General features: G+C 39.4%; 1 protein-coding gene across 50 annotated transcripts in view; it reads right to left on the bottom strand.

The window, feature by feature from the left end:
* Nucleotides 1–22,978, bottom strand: part of LOC126563926 (zinc finger protein 271) — a 53,170-nt gene extending 30,192 nt beyond the window's left edge. For 13 of the 50 annotated variants that reach the window (XM_050220733.1, XM_050220740.1, XM_050220753.1 and 10 more), the window contains exons 1-21: nt 22,823–22,978; nt 22,655–22,752; nt 22,512–22,574; nt 22,025–22,415; nt 20,828–21,008; nt 19,154–19,237; nt 18,276–18,359; nt 17,202–17,285; nt 16,394–16,477; nt 15,540–15,623; nt 13,701–13,784; nt 12,292–12,375; nt 10,192–10,275; nt 8,831–8,914; nt 7,193–7,276; nt 5,414–5,497; nt 4,908–4,991; nt 4,135–4,218; nt 3,151–3,234; nt 817–900; nt 221–304 (exon numbers count right to left, since the gene is read on the bottom strand). In XM_050220733.1, coding sequence (XP_050076690.1) covers nt 221–304; nt 817–900; nt 3,151–3,234; nt 4,135–4,218; nt 4,908–4,991; nt 5,414–5,497; nt 7,193–7,276; nt 8,831–8,914; nt 10,192–10,275; nt 12,292–12,375; nt 13,701–13,784; nt 15,540–15,623; nt 16,394–16,477; nt 17,202–17,285; nt 18,276–18,359; nt 19,154–19,237; nt 20,828–21,008; nt 22,025–22,415; nt 22,512–22,517 — 1,922 coding nt within the window. In that variant the 5' untranslated portion in view covers nt 22,518–22,574; nt 22,655–22,752; nt 22,823–22,978. The remainder of the gene's footprint in view (nt 1–220; nt 305–816; nt 901–3,150; nt 3,235–4,134; nt 4,219–4,907; nt 4,992–5,413; nt 5,498–7,192; nt 7,277–8,830; nt 8,915–10,191; nt 10,276–12,291; nt 12,376–13,700; nt 13,785–15,539; nt 15,624–16,393; nt 16,478–17,201; nt 17,286–18,275; nt 18,360–19,153; nt 19,238–20,827; nt 21,009–22,024; nt 22,416–22,511; nt 22,575–22,654; nt 22,753–22,822) is intronic. The other 37 variants (XM_050220737.1, XM_050220736.1, XM_050220748.1 and 34 more) reach the window with 37 other exon arrangements.
* Between the last annotated feature and the right edge of the window lie 452 nt (nt 22,979–23,430).

Here is a 23,430-nt window from a genome sequence, read left to right as displayed (position 1 = left end):
AGCATCAACAACGACACACAGGTACTAAACACCTCCTTTCGTCGATATAGTACGAAGCACGAAGGATGAACATCAACACGGATGGTAGAGATCAACATTCGCTCAATCGCACGATTTTGCACACCATATGCGCGTCCGCGCTAGAGCAAATTAAGTGGGTTCTTCTTGTTGTGATACGGGTTATTGAAGGGTGGGATGTTATGGGTGAAACGATTCTCACCTGACGTGATTCGTGAGATGTTCTTTGCGGGTGAACTTCTTCTGACAGTAAGAACACTGGTAAGGTGTTTCTCCCGTATGCAATCTACCGGGGGTAGTTTTTTTGTGTATGTACACGATCATTCGACAGTAGTGTAGTGTGGGTGCGTATTTTTAATAGTTTTTTTTTTTATACACAAGTACGTAGAGTTCCGTGGAGATAGTAGTGATGATAAAGTGAAGATAAAAGTGGAAGAAAGAGTACAGATAAATATTTTAAAATTCATTAACTTCATTCACTAGTACACGCGCGCACTTGTAAACGATGGAGAGAACACAACACCCATTCACAGTAACAAAAAAACTATGGAAAATCTCTTGTCGTTTTCAGCAAAAGCACGCGAAAATAAAAACAGTCTCTTACATGACATAACAAAACCAGTAAAGAAACAACATTTAACTAAACAAAAGTGCTCTTTCGTTCTATTCTTGCGTTAATCGATATTTCTTTTTTGATTGAAAGTATTATTTTTTTCGTTTGGTGTATGTTTTCTTTTTTTTTTGTTCACTCTTTATGGCTTTTTTTTTTCGTTTGCTTTTTGCTTTTTTTTTCCTCACCTGGTGTGGTTCGTTAAATGCTCTTTTCGCGTGAATTTCTTCTGGCAGTACGTACATTGGTACGGAGTTTCTCCGGTATGCAATCTGCCAAGAATATGACGATGAATAATAGTTCGATATAGAGAAGTTCGGTCAGATGTAAGGAAAAAAATGCATGGAATCGTTGGGGTTTGTTAAACATTGAAGCAAATGTACTAAAATAACATTAAAAAAAAAACCCTCGCGAACATACAACTGTGCGAAACACCAAATTATAAAAAGCTAAAGGAGAGCCGCAAAAACTGATTGGATTCACTAGCCCAATGAATAAAATGCAACAAATAACAACGTAGAGATGATAAAGAATGATGCAGGGAAGTGCCCCATCTTCAACACTCTATTCGTACGTTATTTCCCTCATTTTATCGCGCACTCCAATGGAAAGCCCTCAAAAATTCGATGAACGGATGATGAAACAACACAACGATAAATGGCATGAAAGGTTACGGCAGTGCAAATACGGATCATTTACAACGATCGTAACTTCTTTATGGCACAAGGGGACATGGGTTTGATGAAATAACTCTAACAAAATGAGTAGTTGTTATTTGTTGTTGAGTAGTATGAACTATTACTAACAAAAAAAGCTCAACACGTGTTACACGGACATTCTTACAAACGGGAACGAGACACACTGGCTTATGAAGTTGATGAGTTTATGTTAAAAAGGACATGCTTGTTCACGCTACAAAAAAAAAGCAACAAAAGAGTAAATAATATGAACTAATAGTAAAAAAAAGAAACATGATAAATGGTAATGTACAGGACCTACGGGAATAATTGAAGGAAACTAAACGTAAAGGATGCAGCAGCAAGATGAAAAAATAAATGATAAAAATCTTCTACGATCGCTTCCTCCTTCCCAGCCACGAAAATGGTGGAAGGTGTGAGAAGTATTTTACTATTGACCTCTTTTGGTCACACTCGCTTTTTTTTTTCTTTTGAATGTTTTTAAATTTTGAAAATGTTGGTAGTGAAGCGTTTCGCTTGCTACCAAATACATTAATTTTGCATCAAATGAATTCCAAAAAAGTGTCCCTAACACAATTTTTTTTCCCATCAAACGGACATATTTTTCCCAATTGGCCTAGTAGAGTGTGAACAACGGGGTTTGGCTTTTGACAGATGACAGTAAAATGATGATGATCTAGTAAAGCATGGCACGCGTAATGGAGTAATGATTATATCCGACCCAAACACACTACCTAAACACTAGTGAAGTGGCGGCAGGCGTTAGATATTAGGAAAGGAAGGAGAATTTAGGTAACAACGATTCATGCTTGATGATGAGACCTCCCCAAACAAAGTGTGACATACATAATTTGTTTTAGATGAGGCTGGTACACAATTAACAGGCGAATGCTACCGATATGAATTGTTATTATCGTATTTGTTTTTGTTCTCCCAAAATATAATTTTTAAATCAATCGTCCAATCACATTAAAGCACTATAAGCTTTTTGAGAAATAATTTTGTCTGACACAACAAACGATCAATAACAAAACATATGAAAATTTTGTTTAATTTTTGTTCAACTTTCTTCCCGGGTAATTAAAAAATTGGGGAAATGAGCGAGGAATAATTATGCACTAAGGATGATGAACAACACGATTGCACAAATACGGTACAACAAGCAGCGATAAAGGTTGAGAGTGAGGTGTAAGTGTGTGGCGCACGAGCACTTCTACTATAACACAAGGTAAAAAAGGAAAAATCACAAAAACTAACAGTAGTCAACAGTTGCTAAACGATAACAGTAGAGCTAGACCAGACACAACACAATCAGCAGTAGTGGAAAGGGCATCTGAAAGGGTGCCTTTCTATAACATGGGGGAGTCTAAACATGGACTAACAACTAACAAACTCTGTTCATGGAAGGATATGCGATGGAGGCATGATGATAAACAACAACATCTCCCGATGATAAGATGAACTCCCAGAGAAATTTGTAAAATATTTAACTCTTGTTAAGAGAGAGAGAGTGGAAACGAAATTTAAATGAAAGTGAAAGAAAGAACCCAACACAAAGGAAAGAGCTTGAATAGTATGAAACACTAGTAAAACAGAGCAGGAGCAACTGTCACAAAAACAAACATGAGTTGTTATTGGAGTGTTTGAGCACAAAAGATAGAGTACAAAAATATAAAAGATAGGAAAACCCTTCTAATGATAGTAAAAGAACGAGTAAAACTAGTTTGTGGAGTAGATTTGTGTGTGGATGTGCTTGTGTATGTGCGTGTGTGTTTGGATATAGCTCGCGCAGCGCACCAAACAACAACAAAAACCCCCTCTCACCTGATATGGTTCTTTAAATGTTCTTTGCGCATAAATTTCTTCTCGCAATAGGTGCAATGATAAGGAGTTTCTCCGGTGTGCAATCTGTCGGTAAAACGGTAGGATATATGAGAAACAGTAAAAGTTGACCAAACACCCCCTTCCAAAGTAAACCGTCACACAGAGCATCACACGCAAATTTGCTGTACACATTATTCATCAACAGTTTAGGAGCAAAATAAAGGATGGAATTGTTCTCGCTCGGTAGAAGTAAAACTTTTTATGATTTTCTTTTTTCATTGTCGTTGCACTTGCCGGTTGCCGGTGGGAGTTTGTAAATGAATGATGTTAGGCTCTATTGATTAGCTCGATTACTGCTTCCTTGCTCTCTAGCGAGGAATCCTTTCGGGCAAGGAAAAAGGATCCACTGGTGATGGGGGACAGGATGGGATGGTATGCGTGGGTAATAATTTTAGTAAGGAAAAAGGAAACAACAAAACAAAGGAAAGTGACACTAAGATTTATCCCGTTTACTACAAAACAAAACGATTCCAAATTTAACACGTTGCCTTCAAAAACTGCCAAAAATATTTGTTAGTTGAAATTAATATGCCTCTAATGCCATAATATTATTTTTGCCGAAATAAAACGACCAATTTCGTGTCACAAATATGGAACAATTGATAACAAATAATTAATTATTATATTTTACAAGAACAAGAAAAAAATTCTACATTAAATATCCATTTTTCGAACCAAATTGATCGCTTTAAATCGATCCACTAAACTAAGCAAACAAATTTTTCGACAAAATTACAATAGACCGCTAATCAGTTCCTTAAACAGGTTCATTAATATGAATTCGGGTGAGGATAATCTGGGAGTAGTGTGACTTTTATAAACATTAAAAAAGGGAGGTTTGTTTTTTTTTTTAAATCACTTTCTCAGACTGATTGCGGAAAAGCGACTCGTTTACAAAACAAACGCGACACGAACGACGCTCACCTTGTATGATTAGTCAAATGCTCTTTACGCGTGAATTTCTTGTCACAATAGGTGCACTGATACGGGGTCTCGCCGGTGTGCAATCTGTCCAGAAACAAAAATGAAAATAAAACAGGAAACAGCGGAAGGGAAGGCGGGATTGGCGCGAAAAACACGGAACGACGAGGAACGGAAGTTTGTATCAAGGAGGTGTTTTATGTTTGTTAGGATCGCACGAAGATCGACGAGTTTTTTTTTTATGTAAGCGTTGATTTTTGATGTAACAGAGAGAGTGGGGAAAAAAACATAAAAAAAGAGAAAAAGAGAGGAAAATTATGTATAAGTAACCGGTTCATAAACTTTTGTTTTCGTTATCAAGCCTTATAGAAAAAGGCTTCTTTCTTGGCGAGTTCATCGAAAAAAGGATGACCATACACCACTAATATGCCACACCATTTTATGTCCCGGGATGGACAGACAATGCATTAAAATGTTTAAATTGGACACAATTTGTATCACTTTTTCTGAATATTTATTTACGGTAACGATCATTCATGGTAAAATTCATTTATACAATAATATTCATGAACACTAAAATTCATTACGGTAGAATTCATCACAAAGAATATTCAGTTTGAGCTGGGAAAAACGCAGCAACTGTGCGAAAATTATAATAAACAAACATTATCGCTTTCCCGGAAACAAAATGGGGATATACCAGTGTCTTGGGCGCCTATTTTCGATTCACTCCTCCCCGATTTATTCATCCCATAGGAGGAAAACGGTTCTCTCACCTGACATGATTGGTAAGATGCTCTTTGCGTGTGAACTTCTTTTCACAGTACGTACACGGATAGGGAGTTTCTCCGGTGTGCAATCTGATTTTTCGAGGTTATTTTTTGTGAGCCCACGATCATATATTCGAAGAAGAACAATAAAAACAAAAACATAAAAATTTAAGACGATTTGATAACGTATTTTCACAAAAAAAAATTACACCATTCGTTGAAGAAATAAAACAAACGCTAAGATGTCAATTGCACAAAAGGAGAATTAAATTCTTGCCGGTATGTGATGCTGTGCTTCTTGTTAATGAGAAGCTGTACTAATAACATATTGATGAAGCAATTTCGAATGTTTCTGTCAACATTCCACTTGTTTCGAGTTCAAATTTTAAACTAAGTAATGGCTCGCCCAAACAAAGAAACAAGAAAGGCAGCACTTAAAATTATTGACATCACGTATTGTTCTATTAATTCGGTAACAAAATAGTAACAGTAAACAGTTCGATGATTCTCACCTGACGTGATTTGTAAGGTGCTCTTTGCGAGTGAATTTCTTCTCGCAATACGTGCACTGATAGGGAGTTTCTCCGGTGTGTAATCTGGATATTGAAATCGAATGTGGTTTTGATCACGCAACCCATGTCACGAACAGAAATATGCGGGTAGAAGAAGAATCAACAATGAGACACAAGCAATGGTTTTCAACTTTCATGTACAGTCAAGCATTTTGCAGGCCTTTTAACCATTCATGATAAAATAAAATGGAAAGATTACAATTTGTTGATGAGACTGATATTGTGTACGATAGGATAATAAAGGAGTACGGATTGATAAGCATTTAATGGGAATTTGAGTAGAATATTTGACATTATTTCCCTCCCACTCACTTAAAACACAGTAAGTAAATTAATTGTTTGAAAAACGTATTGCCCAGTTTCAGGTTCTATACTTGTTTAATTTGTTTAATTCGTTGTTCATATACACTCTAAATAAATAAAGCACTGTAGAATGCTCAATTCAACTTCCGAAGAGATAGCATTTCTATCCGTAGCATATTTTCCTGTGGTAAAATCGCTTAAAGGACTAGAACTAGAGCAAGGCAGCAACAACACGCAAAGAATGTGCGGTCGCCAACCGGCCCCCAATATCGCGCAATTTGATCGTAGAAGAAAGAGAAAAGTAAACAACACACACGTATAAATACATCGTTACTATCCCAAAAACAAACAACAGAACATAGAAAGAAAATAATAAAATGGTTTTTTGTACATAAAAACAAAAAAATCATACGCTTTTTCAACAACAACACGGTGTGTCAGATGGCTAGACAAATTTGAGTAATATGTTTGTATATATAATAAATATACCGGTAACAATAGTATCGCAGAGGGAAATGTTAAAATATTGTCCTGCAAATTCGGGTATTTCATTTTCGGTATGTGATTAAATAATCGATACAATGTAGGCAATGTTTCATATAAATATATCGGCGCAAGACAAAATTAAACTTTTAAGGAAAAGGAAAGGAAACACACTTGGGGTGATGGTGGATCGGGACTAGGGGGAGGCAAGTGTGCATAAATAAGTAAGTTGATATGAAGCAATGAATGTAAAACATGAGAGGAATTTGAAAAGAAAATTAAATCTGCTTTAAAACAAATGCTGCAGCGCAAAGAGGCAAAATTGGAACACAAATTCAAGTTCGTTTACAGAGTTGTAAAGTAATTGTGCAGAGAAAAATGTTCCAACTAGCTTAGTGAACTATTCACAAAGTTGTCTGTACAAAATGGCTGTATGCTGCAGACTTTGTATCCTCTTTTGTTATTCTCATTTAATATTCCCCATACAGAAAGTTGTGAAACAAATTGCTTCCAAAACAAACAAAAAAAAATGGTTTAAAATATAAAAGGACATTGTGAAGGGAAGATGTGTGTAGGTGGGTATCCGTGTGTAATTGTGATGAGTGTTGTGTGATGTGTAATAATGTTTACTATGTGTATTTTGTTACTTAATATTTTCATATAAAAATTAAGTAAAATGAAATAAACCTAACAGTACACATACGAGCATACACCACAACATAGCTCATACATGTGTGTGACTGCTGTAGGCTGTTTGAATATTTGTTTTCTTTAAAATAATGAATAAAATTTAAGAGGAATGGTTCTGTATATATGTTTTGGTATAAGAGTGAGCGGGAGTATTTGTGGTGTTTGTGGTGGATATGGGGGGATAGACAGAGAGAGAGAGAGAGGGGGAGAAAAAAAAATAAGACTGATGGAACAGGCGCTCACCTTATGTGATACGTTAATCGTTCTTTGCGGCTAAATTTTTTATCACAATATGTGCATGCGTACGGAGTCTCTCCGGTATGGATTCTGTTTGGTTTGGAAAATGAAGAAAAACAGTGATTTTTTTGTTGTTGTTTAACAGAAGAAAAAGAGAGAGAGAAGAGAGAGAGAGAAAAAAACGGTTGGCATTAAAACAATGTTTGACTTATAGATGTAAAAACAGGAAGAATTATGAGTTGTTGTTTGGTTGTTGTTTTTGGCGTTTTGTTTTCTTCTAGTTTTTGCTCTTCTTATTTTAACTTCTTTTTTTTTTCTTCTTTTGGTTTTGGTTGTTTACTGGTGGGTTAGTGGTGGAAGAGTCTTTCGTTCTGATTTTCCTATACTTTAAACTTGATTTCTAAACATTTTTGCTGTTTGGAGTTGCTGCTAACGTGGTAGGGCAATATATCCCTGTATTATGGCAATGGAAGAAAACATGATCGTTGTTCTTCGAAGTAAAAGCAGTCATATCAGCAAGATATGAAATAAAATCTATAAACTGAATTTTAAAACAAAAAAACATAATTCTTTTGCGTAAAAAAAATAATCATAGAACCAATAAAAACGCTAACATTACTAACATAAAACGTAAGCTCTGATGAAGTGGCGCTATAAAAATTTTAATTTGATTGAAATTTTGTTTTTATCGTACTTGTTTGCAGTTGCTTCAACAGAGGTCTCTCAACAACGAAAAACTGCATAGACAAACCCTGAAAGTTTAGAAGTTTGCTTGCTTCAATAGCTTATCAACCCTAAGCAGCACCCATAAGCGACAGCCAACCCCTCTGTGGGGGAAGCAAAACCGGCAAACCAATATACAGGAGCTGGTCTCAAAGTCAAGGTCTCTTCGCTCCTTCATAACCACAGCGAACAATGCATATATGCGTTTGCCTTATGCGCCGCAATGTGACAACAATTCTAGCAATAGTAGTAATAGCGGTACACAACAACAGCACAGCGAAAAGAGCACAAATGAGATCTCGTCCTCCTTCCATGCCCTCCTACCCCACCCCCTAGCATATTCTCTCTCTTCTACACATTTTGTCCCACAGATTTGTCCCTTTTTCGTAGCAAAAACAAAACTCTAAACAATAAATAAAAAAAAAACATTTGCAACAGCGTGTCTGCTACGGCTCTCAATCTAAACGATTTACATTCGGGGAAGAGAGGTTCGCCTTGGTTTTATGGTGAGTCTTTCTTGTGTAAGGACGAGTCCAGTGTGCGTACAGTAAACACACACACACACGCTTATAATAGAGAAGAAGGCTCGATTACAACACCAGGGGGCGGGAAGGTTTTAAAAAAAGAAAATTCAAAAATAGAACACAACACAAAGAACACGTTGTGTGGTTCTTTTCTTCACCAAACAATAGAGAGATTGTAACACGCATGTTGCCTACATTCGAAAAATCGTCCTTTACCGTTTCATGTTCGTTTATTAATGTTTGGTTGTAGTTTTGGTCATTTTTTCCCCCTTTGTTGCTTTTTCACTTATTGCTTATCTTCTCAGTTTGGTTTTTGTTGTTGTTGTCGTTGTTGTTGTTTTTTGTTTGTTTTGGGTGCAAGGTCAAATAAAACTTAAATCAAATGCAAAACGCTCACCTTGTGTGAATCGTTAAACGCTCTCTTCTACTGAATTTCTTTTCACAATATGTGCATTGATAAGGGGTCTCTCCTGTGTGCAATCTGTAGAAGAGAAAGATCATTGATAGAGAGAAAGAAAGACTGCGATGGGGAAGAGCTTGAGACGGGCGAGTCGAGGAGGGGAGAAGGGACCGGGGGATGGGAGGGTTGAGAAGGGATGCGAGGATAAAGTGGAAAGAAATGAGACACGGACACGACACAAGAAAGAGGCTGTTCAACACATCTCTCGGATGTCATGGAAATTGTAGCAATAAATGGTTTTTCCTACTACCAAAAATATGTCAGACACCATTTTAACTTCTTACGCTTTTTGAATTAAAAAAAAACGATCAAAAATGCATTAAAACTTATAATGAAACCGTAATCAGTTTAAAATTGAAAACCGACTGTTACAAACGAAAAACATCAATTAAAATAATAAAAAAAAATGTAAAATATTCCCGACATAAATTCAACTAAACAAAATCAAAGTAAATGAAAAAGAAATTAACAGAAGGCTTAAGTAACGGGACTAAAAATAAAACCAAAAACATAGATAAACATATAAATGAGGAATAAATCATAGCAGATAATGGACAATAAAATAGAGGAATATTTTTTCATTTTTCTAATTCTTCCTTAGAAAATGAGCAATGAGAATATTCTTCTCAATAAATTTCAATAGCCGGAAAAGCGATTTCTTCCCAACAAAAATCCAATGACAACCGAAAGATAGTTTCGAACAGGACCCACACGCCATGCTTTCCTGCTTGAATGAATATTAAAACGCAGCTAAGCTACTCGAGGACCCCCGAACATGCGACATTCCGACATCCTTTTACTAGCCTTTCGTTCCACTATTCACAGAAGCAGTAAATGACCGCCAAAAAAGGGGGGGGTGGGGGGATGCGGATAGGTGAAAAAATGGTAACTTTTGGGAGGGACATAATTTTCATTGTTCGTTGCTTTTGCGCCCAAACGCGCGATTTCTTCTCTTCTGTCTCGTCGTCTCGGCTTTTTCCGAGAAAGCACAGGGTGGTTGGTGCTGGTGATGGAGTCATGTGTGAAGGGGGCGAGGGGGGGGGGGGGGGTGGAGATGGAAAATCGGTTGTGTGAGGAGCAGCTTGAGATGAGCAGCTCCATTTGCATTTCGTCTTATCATTGTGAACAACAAACAAACAAACAAGCAAACGTCATAATACGCAGGAGGGACACAACCCATTCTTCCTGGTGGGTTGTTCCCCACGCAACATTCTGTTCTTCTGTCCTTCTTTTGTATGTATAGGTGTGTAGGTGTGTTGTATGTGTGGATGTGGAATGTATGTGTCCGGGACTCTCACCTGACGTGATTAGTAAGGTGCTCTTTGCGGGCGAACTTTTTCTCGCAGTACGTGCAATGGTACGGAGTCTCTCCCGTGTGCCATCTTCGATGTTACACGTGAACACGTGTTTTCCCGCCGCCATTCGATGCAACAAGGGGGAAAGGATGAAGGTTAAAAGGGAAGGGACATAGTGTGGGGCGGGGCGAGCATGTTTATGTTGAGGGATTCATGTGTGTGGGAGTGTGTGAATCATTTTTAAAACGCAGCCACATAATATTCGTAGACGACACACAACAACGATACCACACACCGACGTTGAGATGTTACAGCCACACGCAGAATTTCCCATGGATAAGGAAAAACATTTTCATCATTCAGTTTGTTTTTTCGTTCGAATTTGGTCATCCGATATTCGATGTTCGTTGTTGATGTGATTGACGTATGGGAGGGCGCACACATGGAAAAAGAGCGGTTAAACGGGGTGGAAGAAAATAAGAAGAAAAAAGAAAGAAAAACACGTTGTATAAAGCTGTCTCTTAAAAATGGTTTAAACACAGTTCGTCTCCAAACTGGTCAACGGGATTAAGGCGCGCGTACAGCAGAGCAAATGGGGACGCAATTTTTCGTGCGAACCACACGAGAAACACCGCCCCCGCGGTGAGGTTGTGCCTTTGAACCTCTCCTCGACGTGGTTAGAGCTTGTGTAAGTGATTTCGTTGTTGGTACACGAATAAAAATTTTATACAAACTAAGAAGGAATTTTAGTGATTGTTTTGTGTATTATGGATAGCTTTTTTTCTAAACCAGCCACCAGAACAAAACCAGAAATGAAAACACAAAATCGAAAATTATTATTGCTTCCTTTGCCGATATGAGAAGATAGGAGAAAACAATTACAAAATAAGCAAAAAGGAAACCACAATTTTACAAAGACGTTAACAAACAAACTATAAAGAAACACACGCATCATAAGATTCAGCGGGTTTTGCTCTCGGGTCGACCGAGAGAGGCCAGTTGATGGTTTTTAACTTTTGAATTTTGATCAACACTCTCTTTCCACACAAGAATGACAGTGGAAAATCATTGTAGAAAGACAAGCGTACCACACCCCGTCTGTTCTCCACGGAAGTGTTTTGTTTTCCTTGTCCATTTGAAAGTTTACGTTCGTTTAAATTGTTGCTGTCCGAATGTGTTGTGTTGTGCTTCTATTTTCCCATTGTTTGTCTGTTTAAAATGTATTGCCCCAAAAGATTTTTTGCTCGTTTTACAAATTTTGAATAAGGGAAATTTGGAAGATTTACATTCTAAAAAGGCACACGAGAAAACCGCACATCACAATCCCAATAAAAATTGCCAAATGGTTTTGTTTTTAAATATAATTTTGTGTTCCCAAAAATCAAACACTTCGGAGAGTTGATAAAGTGCGGATAATTTTTTTCTTGAGCCTTTATAGAATTTAGTTCTCTTGTCGTTTTATTGCCAAAGGATAGAATTTTGTTGCCAAATATAGGGCACGATTCAAATACGGGTGCTGTGTGTGTGTGAGAGAGAGAAACGCAACGCGACACATATCAAAGCTTCAATAGTCGTCATTCAAATATAAAGCTAGTTCTATTTTTTTGAAAACGATATATAAATTTAAATTATAAATAACCTGCCAAAATTTGTATATGATTGTTCCGTCCGTCAAACTATTTTAGAGACTGTTGTTACGGGAGGATCGAAAAAGGAAGTTCGAAACAACAACTATTTGCCAAACAGTTTTGTTCATTGCCACCATTTTATGAAGCGTGTTGTTTTGCCATTGAAAGTAAGAGAATCGTTCGTTTAAGAAATTTTAACTATTGCTTAGCTTTTTTTTCTTGGCTACATTTCGAAGAAAAAAAAACACCTTCTCCACCAGCCATCAAAGGACAACTTTGAGCTGGTAATGTGTTTTTGCACAATTTTGTTCTTAACAAAAGACTCACTTCTAATAAGCAATAGTAATTTATAGAGTAGAAGTAGTAGTATGCATGTACAATACGAATAAAAATAAATAGAGCAGGTTTGATTGTTTTGCTTGTTTTGCTGTTATAAAATTATCGAAGCGGTGTGTGCCTTGGCCGAAGCGCTCACCTTATGTGATACGTTAAACGTTCTTTTCGGGTAAATTTCTTCTCACAATACGTGCACCGATAGGGAGTCTCTCCAGTGTGTATTCTGTTTCGGATTAACGGTTAAGAATATAATTTTCATATGATATATATGATATAAGAAAAAGAGGATAGAATAAAAAGAGAAAAAGAGAGAGAGAGAGAGAGAGAGAAGAAATAGAGAACGAGAAGGGAGAAAAAGAGAGAGAAAAAACAATGGGACACAACATTAATTAAAAAACAAACACACCAACAACATTCGGTATAAAACAAGACGAACGGATTGTTCTGTTCTTCTTTTTTTTTTTTAAGAAAAATTACGGAAAATAGTTTTTTTCTAATTTTCTTTTGCTTTGTTTTGCTTGTTCTCGGGGCATATGAGGAGGAAGACTTCACAGTAGTACTGATAAGCGGTTAGAAAAAGCTACGAAAGAGGTTCCCTTAATAAAAAAAAAATGGCAATACAAATTGGTGGGAAAGCCATAGGTGAAAGCAGACAAGGGTTCGTCGCTTGCCTCTTTGACCAGTTTTTTTGTTTGTTTTTAAAGTCTCTCGTTAAGAAAGTTCTTTAACGAAAAACACACCAGCTTCGTGGAGTTTTAAGCAAGACTAAACCCAAATCATTTCTTCGCAAACAATGTTTTACAAAAATTTTATAAAAATATTCCATAAAATATATACAAGCAAAATAAATTCATCCCAATGCTTTTGAAATATTACATTATCAAGGGTTTTTCTTTCTTAAGGATGCACCACACACTACACAAGATTGTATAGTTTCTTCCTACGGTACCATCTAGTAATACTGTGCAGAATATACTAATATCATACAATTCTGTTTTACGTGAGTTTTTACCACCCAAAACCAACTTTTTGTTTTGCGATTCTGTTTTAGCCGAGTCAAGTGAACCTGTGAAGACATTAGTGCATTCTGTCAGAACAAACACCTTTTTAAAAGATCCCCAATCTGCTGCTACGAAGTAGAGGTGAAGCAATTCTGTACACTTGTTCCTTTACCACCTGTACAACAATATTCGGGAACCTTTACACAAACCAAAGTGGAAAGAGAGTTCAATCATAACCCTGAACATGGGAAAGAAAGAGTGTTTTCCCGCCTAGAAAAGGTTCCTTTCCTTCAAAATACAACACAAGGAAGGACAAAAGGAAGGCACCGAAACGTGTTATGATCACCGTTTGCTTAAGTTGCAACCAAAAAAAACTTTATCGACACGCTCCCAAACCGTGTGTGATAACTGACAATACACAGCGTCACATGGGAAAGTGGAAGGCAATATAATATGCGCGGAGACCCTCCTTCTTAAAGTTGAAATTGAAACCGAGAAAACAAACACACCACCGGGTGGACAAACACATAGACTCTCACGCGCTCACCTGACATGGTTGGTTAAATGCTCTTTGCGAGTGAATTTTTTGTCGCAATAGGTACACTGATAAGGAGTTTCGCCGGTGTGCAACCTGTTGGAGAAGGTGGATGTATGACATGGAGAGGGAATAATGAGGAAGTAGGATTTCGTTGGGGAACAAAAAAAAAAAAAAGAAAACGGTTTTTGTCGATTAAACATTAGGCTCACAGCATTGCATTCTGACGCACCAGGGGCCACATTAACACCCAACAAAGAATGCACTGTAGGGAAAACTGGAGCTTCTTCGCTTCCTTTGGAGGTCAGTTTTCTCTTGCTATTTTGTGCATGGTGCTGTGGAATACTGATTTGCATTTGCAATCTTCAGCGAAAGGGATTGTCGTATTCGTTCCACGGAAAAATATTTGCAAGACCAAAAATGAGGCGGAATTGGAAGTTGTTGTCTTTTTTTTTCGTGAGAATCAAAACGACAACATGGAGCATTATCAAAAGACAAGAAATCTCTACGACAGGAAGCAGACAAAGAGGCAGGAACAGGAAGAAGAAAGAAAAGCAAAATTTGGAAGCGACGGACACAGATCGCCCAGAGCATACACACTCACTTTGTGTCAGTTGTGACGATGGGTGTGAACTGCTTAATCCCAACGATCGCACCCAGAGAAGTAAAAAAAGACAAAGAGAAACATTCACACAGGAATCAGCCCCTTATTTCTCTTGTTTGTATCCACACGTCCAGGGATCAGAGTTGGGAGAAAATTGTACCCACCCTTTCGTTGGAGAATTATCATTCGCACATCTAGGCACACAGATTACCCGTTTTAGGATAATATTGCAAGTGGATTAACATTGTACCAGATTCTTTGATATTTCAAGCACACAGGAGGATCCATTCCAGCTACAAAACGTGCCCATTGCAGAGGTATTGCCCTGCTAGGTTAGAAAATAAAAAAAGGAAATTCTCGTTCAAGGAAAGGATCAAGACACAATTTTCACCCCAAACCCGACAGCCGGGACCCTCCGCAGCTCGCCTGTTGCAAGTGAGCAAGTGTGAAAGACTTCGTTGCTTTTGTTGCCGTGGTTTCTCCCATGCCCAGCTCTCGTTGATCCGGCCTATCTACCATCGATTGGGATTGTTGCAGTTTTCCGTTGTTGTATTGATATTAGCATGTTCATCCAACTCGGATAGGGGAGCTTTCAAATAAAAAAAAAACCAAGCTCGCTGTAAAGTTTTAATAAACCTGTTGGTAACAAAACGTAAACATGTTTAAAAGAAGCCGAATTCAACCCTTATTAGAGCGCACGTTCATCTAACAATAATGAGCGCTTCACTGAAAAAGCAAACAAAACAAACCCCTCTTTCCTACTATACTCCTTGCAGCAGCAGCAGCAGCAACAGCAGAAACAAACAGAGAGAGAGATGGAGGCGCCTTATCGTTCATGGTTTTTCGTTTTCCTTCCTTACTATTTCCCTTCTCTCGATCGGGATATATCCTCCTTCTGTTTTTCTTTGCTCTTCATCTCCCTAACCTCTTTCCCTTTTCTTCGCTCGCTTTTAGCTCTTCGCACCAATTCTCCATTCTGGCCCGCCATTTTCTTCAGTTCAGAACGAAAACACCCGTTCCGCGCCACATGGCCGGTAAAGGCCCTGTCACCTGTTCCCATCGCTACTAGAGGCTCATCTCTGGCTCAGCGGAGAGTGAGCGAGCGATGGGAACCGAACGGTGTGTGGGGGCAAAGAGAGCAAAAACAAACCAATTCTACTATTTTTCCCCCATTCTTTGGGGTTGTGCGTGTGTGTGCGTCAAGACAAGACAAGGAAGATAAATGTGTGAAAGCGCGATCAGCTCACCTGACGTGGTTCGTTAAGTGTTCTTTCCTAGTGAACTTTTTCTGACAGTAAGAACATTGAAAAGGAGTCTCGCCGGTGTGCAACCTGTCAAAGAAGGGAGAGCGGGATATATGGTTATGATTAGTGTCCAGTGTCGGCAGAGCGCACCAGCAATTCGTAGCGATGCTGTAGTATGTTGCCGCGCCTTTTCTTTTTGGTCAACAAAAAAAAATTCCAAAGGCAAACGAACAAACCACACCACCATTGTGGACACAAGATATCTTGAACCATTCGTCCTTGGCAGTGAGATTGGGAGCGAATGTTTGTTCCTTTGGTTCTTACTTAGGCGGGCGCTAATTATGGACATTAAATCAAATCTAGATGATAAAAAGCGCAAACCCGTCCGTTTGAAAATATGATAGTCCCACACAACTCGAAAGTAGAGGGTTGACACTTCTTCGATCAGTATTTGTCATCTGGAACTGTTGTGAATACCTGTTTCTCTCCCTGTTTGCGCCATATAAACTTTTTACTTGGACGAACAATACAATCGTGAATTTATCCTTGCAAAGAAAAAGAAAAAAAAACCGACAGTACTCGCGAGAAGAACTACTCACACATATCCCCCGAGCAATTATTTTCTGTTCCGTAATCACGTTAAGGTTCGATCATATTTTCAAGAGGACGTGTTTGCCTTTCTTTTCTAGTTTTTTTTTCTTTAGCTTAAAAGAGGTACGCGCTCTTGAGGAGAGCTAACTGATATACACACACACACAAAAAAAGGAGGTAAGAAAAATGGAACACAACAAATCGTGATGGCGACACATCTGAAGTATCCCAAATGGTCGCCAAACACTTGAGCGATCGCAGCTCACCTGACGTGGTACGTTAAATGTTCTTTGCGAGTGAACTTCTTCTGGCAATAAGAACACTGAAAAGGTGTCTCGCCGGTGTGCAACCTGTCGAAGAAGGGAGATCAGGATGGTTTTCATTAGTAACACCGCCACTGGGCCGCCATTCGTTTCGCTCCAATTTAGTATTTTTTTTTTGCATTAAACACATTGAAAACACAGGGGAAAAAAGGATAGGAAGGATGGGGAGACTCTTCTAAATGTAAGGAAGCGACAAGAGATGTTGGGAGTGTAATATATCATCCCCTGGATGTGTGGTTGAGGAATATATGAAAGCACAATAGCTCCGAGGATTTTCGAAACAAACCGAACCACCGCTGCCTCATGAATGAAGAAAAAACACCGCGCACGCACACACACACACGCATAACGGACCAGTTCCAGATTGTATTGTGAACGATAGGACTGGTATCACCTAGGTCACAAAGGTGAACCCCGTATTTATGGTCCATCATATCCCATCCCATCCCATCCCTACATCGGAAACCTCACATCCGAGGAAGCAACGCAGTTGGCGGCTGACTCGCCTGTTTTGTCTCGAACATCTCTCGGGTGCAAGCGCCACACAGAAGGAAGAGTGTGCTAGCGAGCATTCATATATCCTCCGGAGTTTTACGGGAGAGAGGCATATTGGTTACATGTTTCTTAATGCTCAACAGATTCGCAATCTGTTTTCTAGGACATAAAGGGTAAAGGGAAAGAACAATTGATGGAAGCGGGATCAAGAATGGATCAAACTGTGTCTTGCGTGTTTTGAGCGATCGCAGCTCACCTGACGTGGTTCGTTAAATGTTCTTTCCTAGTGAACTTTTTCTGACAATAAGAACATTGAAAAGGAGTCTCGCCGGTGTGCAACCTGTCGAGAAGAATGGAAGAGCGGTATTGGTTTTGGATTAGTAAACGCTACCGAAAGCACGCTACGGACAGATTTCTGTACGGGACACACGCACACAATTGGACATGAGAGGATCGTAGGAACTCATATACAACATCCCACCCCCTAGGACGCTGTCATTTGAACAACCACAAACAGTGGACAGGAGAAAAGACATTCGTGTTGAAGGATTAGTTTTAGGTGGACGACTTAATGAACCAACCAGCAAGGACGCGAGAGAAAGGAGACCGACTGAATTAGATATTTCAATTCAAGAAAACTTTTTACCCCAGTAAGCGAAACTGTACAGCGTACTCTTGCAGGGTACGTAAGATTTTCGACCAATTTGAAATGAGAAAAATTAAAGAGTTGAATTCATAATCAAATAACATCAATAAACTCTTTTGAACCTTTAAAACAATCATCAAACCTGTTGGGTTATTTCTTAGGTTTACGACACCCTCAAAGTATGCAATCTTTTTGTCTTAATTTTCTCTTAGATTCCCATGTCCCGTGATTGCATACTTTTAGGCGAAAATACCTAACAAACTACCCAAAAATGTTTTGTCAACGGCAAATAACACATTTAACTGTATCCAACCATCAATAATGCGTAGCACAATTATATCCTGTAAATGAAAAGCTATGATTAAGGGGAAATTTACGCAAATCACATCAATTTCAACTGGTATTCTTTCTGGACTCCTCTTCGCGTGGCAGTGATGATCTGAAAACAGTTCGTTCATTAGAACACTTCCTGGAGAGTAGTAGCAGGACACATCAATATATATATCAATATTGACGCAAAGGAAACTCTCAAATATCTGCAACAACGTTAACGATTAATCCTGTTTCGCTGCGGGGATATATGTATTAAAAATATCAATATTCTCTCTTTTTTTTTCCTCCGTCCGTGTATGTGCATGGTCCATGTTGTTGGTTCATGTTTTGCACGGCTATTAATGCGCTCACCTTGTGTGATTGGTTAAATGCTCTTTGCGAGTGAATTTCTTCTCACAGTAAGTGCACTGAAATGGCGTTTCACCGGTATGCAATCTGCGCGATTTATGCACAGAGTTGGTTGTTTTAAAAAGTTTTTTTTTTGCGTTGACAGCACAAGGAAATTATTGTTTGACAGGTTTGAAATTTGTACAATTTAATTAAACATTTTGTTCATGTATAGTAGGGCGGCAGCAGCACGCAGTCATCATCGGGAAGGAGATGGATAATGAAGAGAATGGAAAAGAGAGAGAGAGAGAAAAAGAAAAAAAACAACAAAATTGCATCTATTAGAATCTGTCCGTTGCCTTTGAATGTGACGTAAAACGACAGCAAGCATTCTCTGGCTGTGTAAGAGGGAAACGCACTATGGACCACTGGAGATTTTGAGTGCGAGTTTCTCAGTGTTGTCAACATGTGAATCATATTTTATGATCGATGAAAAAACATTCTGATCAACGAACCCCCTACACACCCATCCACCCTTTCCAATTGGACACACGAGATATATCATCCTTATCGCCGGTACACCGGCGACACATAAATGGGCGAAATGTATTAAAAATAAATTTTGAAACCTGCGTTTTTAAGCCGAAAAAAACCAAACTCGCCTCCTTTGTTATCCATGTTTCCGATTGATCGGAAACGGAAAAGCTAACTTTTCCCTCCCCGACACACCCACCCGGTCCCGAGGGAACGATGGTGGGTGAGAGAGTTTTGTTGGGTGGTGGTGGGTGCGTTGTGGTCGTTTGAAGTAGAATAAAAAAACGAACAACAAAGACACACGCACGCAAAATCGTGAGAATGGGGTATCAATCATTAAAGCAAGAAGAAAGGAAGCATTCTCTCACCTGACATGATTGGTAAGGTGTTCTTTTCTCGTAAACTTCTTCCCGCAGTATGTGCACTGGTAGGGTGTTTCGCCTGTGTGCAATCTGTTCGAGGAAGATACAAAGAGAGAGAGAGAGAGAGAAAGGGAAAAGAGAGAAACAGCGTGAATCAATCAAAGATATCCTTGGATATTTGGTTTCGTTTTTTTGCTATTTGTTTGCTAGAACAAAAATACATTCAATGGCAGCTTCCCCGGGTTTAAGCTGTTAAGCGAGTGCATCCATCAATATCTCCCTTTTGTTTCTCGGATCAAATTGCAATCCAGCGAGTAAACGTGGAGATAAGCCAACACACCAACACACATACACAAAACATATCAAACGACACGATTAAAACTCGCACGCGGAATAAAGTCATCCAAGGATGCGTGTATTCCAAGTAAAAAAGGGACTTGCAGCTTACCAACACCACACACAATCACAACAAGTGTTTTGCTTCACTAAATTAGACGTGGAAAAAGGAAGTGACACACATACACGGAGGGAAATAATTGGACTGTGTCTTTAACTCGAAGAAATCAACGAAACGATGCCCAAAAAATCGTCTAATAGGGGCACCACTTCAAGCGATGTAGAGGACGACTCTCACGATGCCGCGATTAACCGAATACTGCACGCTCAAAATGACAGATATTTAGGGCGAATTGTCAAACGCCTGCTACTACGTCCGCCTGTCAAACGTAACCAACGCAACAACGGAGTAAACGGAAGAAGGAAAACTGGGACGCCGCCTCTGCAGGCAATTGCAAAGGACATACGAAGCTGGCAAAATTGTACGCGACGGATCCTGTTTCGCCCCTTTCCACCATTGTCGACAGTTTTTGGTCGAAAATCTTACCCCGAGCAGATGTACAGTTAAGAGTGAAAAAGGAACAAATTACGGAGCATCCAGGATATGATGGAGAGAAGTAAGATAGACCGTAATTAGTAAATTGTGTAACTTTAAAATGGAATTAATTTTCTTTTAGGAAGAACCCAGGCATTTAGGAGAAAATGACGCACTTCGCAATACAAAAAAAAAACACAATTTTGAAAAAATTCTAGTTCAAATTTTCGTTGGAACCACTTTTGGAACCCAGCAGACTCAATACATCGTAGGAACCGATAAAGATGATGGTCGAATCGAGGAGGATTATCTACAGTTTATGAGCCAAGTGTCTATTGTACTGAGCACATCTTTCCGTTCATTCCGGCACAATAACTAAACGATAGCTAGTTGAAAGTAGGAGCTGACTTCGGATTACCAGCCTGAGACAGAGAGACAAGAAGAAAGGGCAGCGTGTGCGAGGTGTGTCTGTATAGGAGGTATTACATTCCTTATTCAACACACGCGCGCGGTTGTTCGGTTGTTTGCTAACGGTTGTTTCGCGATCATCTGTGCTAAAACAACACGTGTGTGCTGTGCACAGCATGATCGCAACAACAACATCAGGAAGAAAAAAACACAGAGAGAGAGAGATAGAGAGAAAGATTTGGCGGAGAGGACGGAATAGAGCAGGGAGGGTCTTTTTAAAGGGTTGACAGGGTGGGGGAAGAACTCGCATAAGGAAGCAAAACAATTTGTTTTTATGGTGTCTTTTTTTTTTGTTCTTTTCGGGGATTGATGGATATCTTGGTCAAAACGGCAACACTCACCTGACATGGTTCGTAAGATGTTCCTTTCGGGTGAACGTTTTACCGCAGTACGGACATCGGTAAGGCGATTCACCGGTATGCTGGCGAACGTGGTTAGTCAGGTGTTCCTTACGGGTGAAGCTTTTCGCACAGTAGCTACACTTGAACGGAGATTCGCCCGTATGCTGACGGATGTGATTTACTGCATTGGCACGGGATTACGATTGGTGGTTTGGTGCAAAACAAGACGAACGTGAAAATCGGAGACAAGGGATAAACACACCGCCCGGTAGGTGGGTTTGAAGAAGACAATCCCGTCCGTGGACAAACGGACACGGAAATCCATATTTGTAATTCACGTATACAGAAGTACCACAATTGATTTTTTTTTTTTGTATTTTTTTGTTTCAATGAAAAAGAAGAGAAAGAGAGACAGAGAGAGAGAGAGAGAGAATACACGCAATTAGAAAAATGTCACACAACCATAATTTCATTAAAACAACAGTTCTACTAATAAACTGTTTTTTTTTTTTCAACAGCAATATATCAAAACGGAAACCTACGGAAAAAGCTAGTTACTGTACAAAAATTAAAACAAAAAAAAAAGATTAAAGGATCTTGGAATTTGAAAAAAATCCAATCCTAAAATTTTGCTTAAAATGTTAACGAGTGTAGAATTTGGTTAAATTTCTATTCAAAAACCAAATTCTGCTCAAATCAAACTAAACGAACATCACTTCCAAAGGATATCTCTTTAAGAATTGATTCACGCTGATACTTTCATCCTTTCGATTAATATAATATGATCGATAAATACTATTAATAAAGACGTTTATCTTGATCACCAGACAACGATGATGATTAGATAATACGTATTGTAAAAATATAATATATTTAAGGCTACAGAACAAAACATATTAATACTAAAATGAAAGATGAAAATTCAGTAGTGCGAAGAACTAGAAAGTCATAGGCTCGCTCCGATACGAATTTGAACATAATTTTTAAATCAATTATTAGATATTAACTTGAGCAATAATAATGTTTAAAAAAAGGACGTAAAATTAAATTTAGAAGAAAAGTTTTTTAAACAATTTCTAACTTAAGAGCCGGGCGCAATTTCTACCCTTCTCCACTACTTGTTGGTATTCAAAAAAAAAAAAAAACAGGGAGAAAGACAGGATGTGGCATCATGAATGTTTGGCATTGGTGACTCACATTTACCATTGCTATGCGCACTGGTCGTTGCGGTGTTGGTAGAGGACGATGGCACTAAACTAGCGGACGGGCCCGTCAGCATGTCGGAGGGCAGCTTGCCGAACACCTCGTGGTATGACAGAAACTGGCTGAGATCCTCAATGTTCACCTTCAGCATTTCCACATTGTTCGGCGGTTTGCTCGGATCGTGATGCTCCGGCATGTTAATCTTGACCAGCGACCCATCCGGACCACGCACATCCATCAGGTGGGCCGGTATCGGTGGCACCTTGAACTCCGGCTTCACGATCGGTATCGGTTGCGGTGGTGGCGGATGGGCGGACTGGGGCGGTCCCTGGGTGGGCGGTGGTGGCGGATGATGTCCTCCGCTGCCACTGTGTGCAGGATGGACCTGGAGAAGGAAGAAGAAAAAAACCCCCGAGGTGGAGATTTAGTCATTTGGATCGTTTGTGCGCCATGCGGTCTTTCTTCACTATGCACCACTTACCTGCATGTTGCCCAAATACTGTAATTTTGTATGATCCGTAAGGACTCCAGACCCATGGAGTTGCTGGAGAAATGGTTGGAAGTGGGAGTTAGCAAACGCAATTTCGCACCATAACACCTCAAAACATGCTGATGAAAGCTTACCTGAAGGTGCGACCCCGGGGGTGGAGGAAGATGGCCTGTGCTGCCCCTGCTACTATGTGTAGCAGCAGGGCCAGACAGGTTGGTGAGGTGTGACGACCCTGTAAAACAGTAAAGGAAGCGTTCGTTTAGACTGAGGTTCGTTTTTACATATGCCCTTCGTTTGCTTACCTATTGTGGAAGGAATGATGGCGCCTTTTAAGTTCCAACACCCGCTGGTGTCGGAACTGCCGCGCCAAACGGAAAAAGGTCACGGGTAGCTACCCGCGGAAAAATGCGAGAGGCCCGGCGCCGCCGGTCCTGCTCGTACGAATAAAACTGGGGGGAAAAGTTTTTCCCGGCGAGGCCCACGTTTAGCCTCGCTCGATGGGCGCGTTTTATCGCGAAAGGGATAACACTGGATGGCGTATGTGGTCCAGGTGTGTATTCTAACACACCGATGACTACTATTATCACGGGTTAGGTTAGCTGTTAGCTGGCAACAATACACCTGTCACTGTCGCCGGTGGGATTCTTCACTGCAATCGTCGAGAGAGATCATCTGAAAGCGAAAGCCAGTAACAACGGATGCATCAGTTTATTAAGCGAACGCTTGTCCGAATAGTATCAACTACATACCTGGGATATTAACATAAGCGAATTAAACTAATAAATCACATCAATCGAATCTACGACTGTGTGTGCCGCCGCCGTTGACTACTGGCAATTGGATTTTTTGACGTTTTACTTAAAATGGCTGATACCGCGTGGACCCGAAACACTTTGAGTGCTTTCATTGG

The sequence above is a fragment of the Anopheles maculipalpis genome, chromosome 3RL, assembly GCF_943734695.1.
Source record: "Anopheles maculipalpis chromosome 3RL, idAnoMacuDA_375_x, whole genome shotgun sequence".
Taxonomy (NCBI): domain Eukaryota; kingdom Metazoa; phylum Arthropoda; class Insecta; order Diptera; family Culicidae; genus Anopheles; species Anopheles maculipalpis.
Note: the sequence above shows the minus strand (reverse complement) of the source record. Positions and strands in the feature narration are given on the sequence as shown.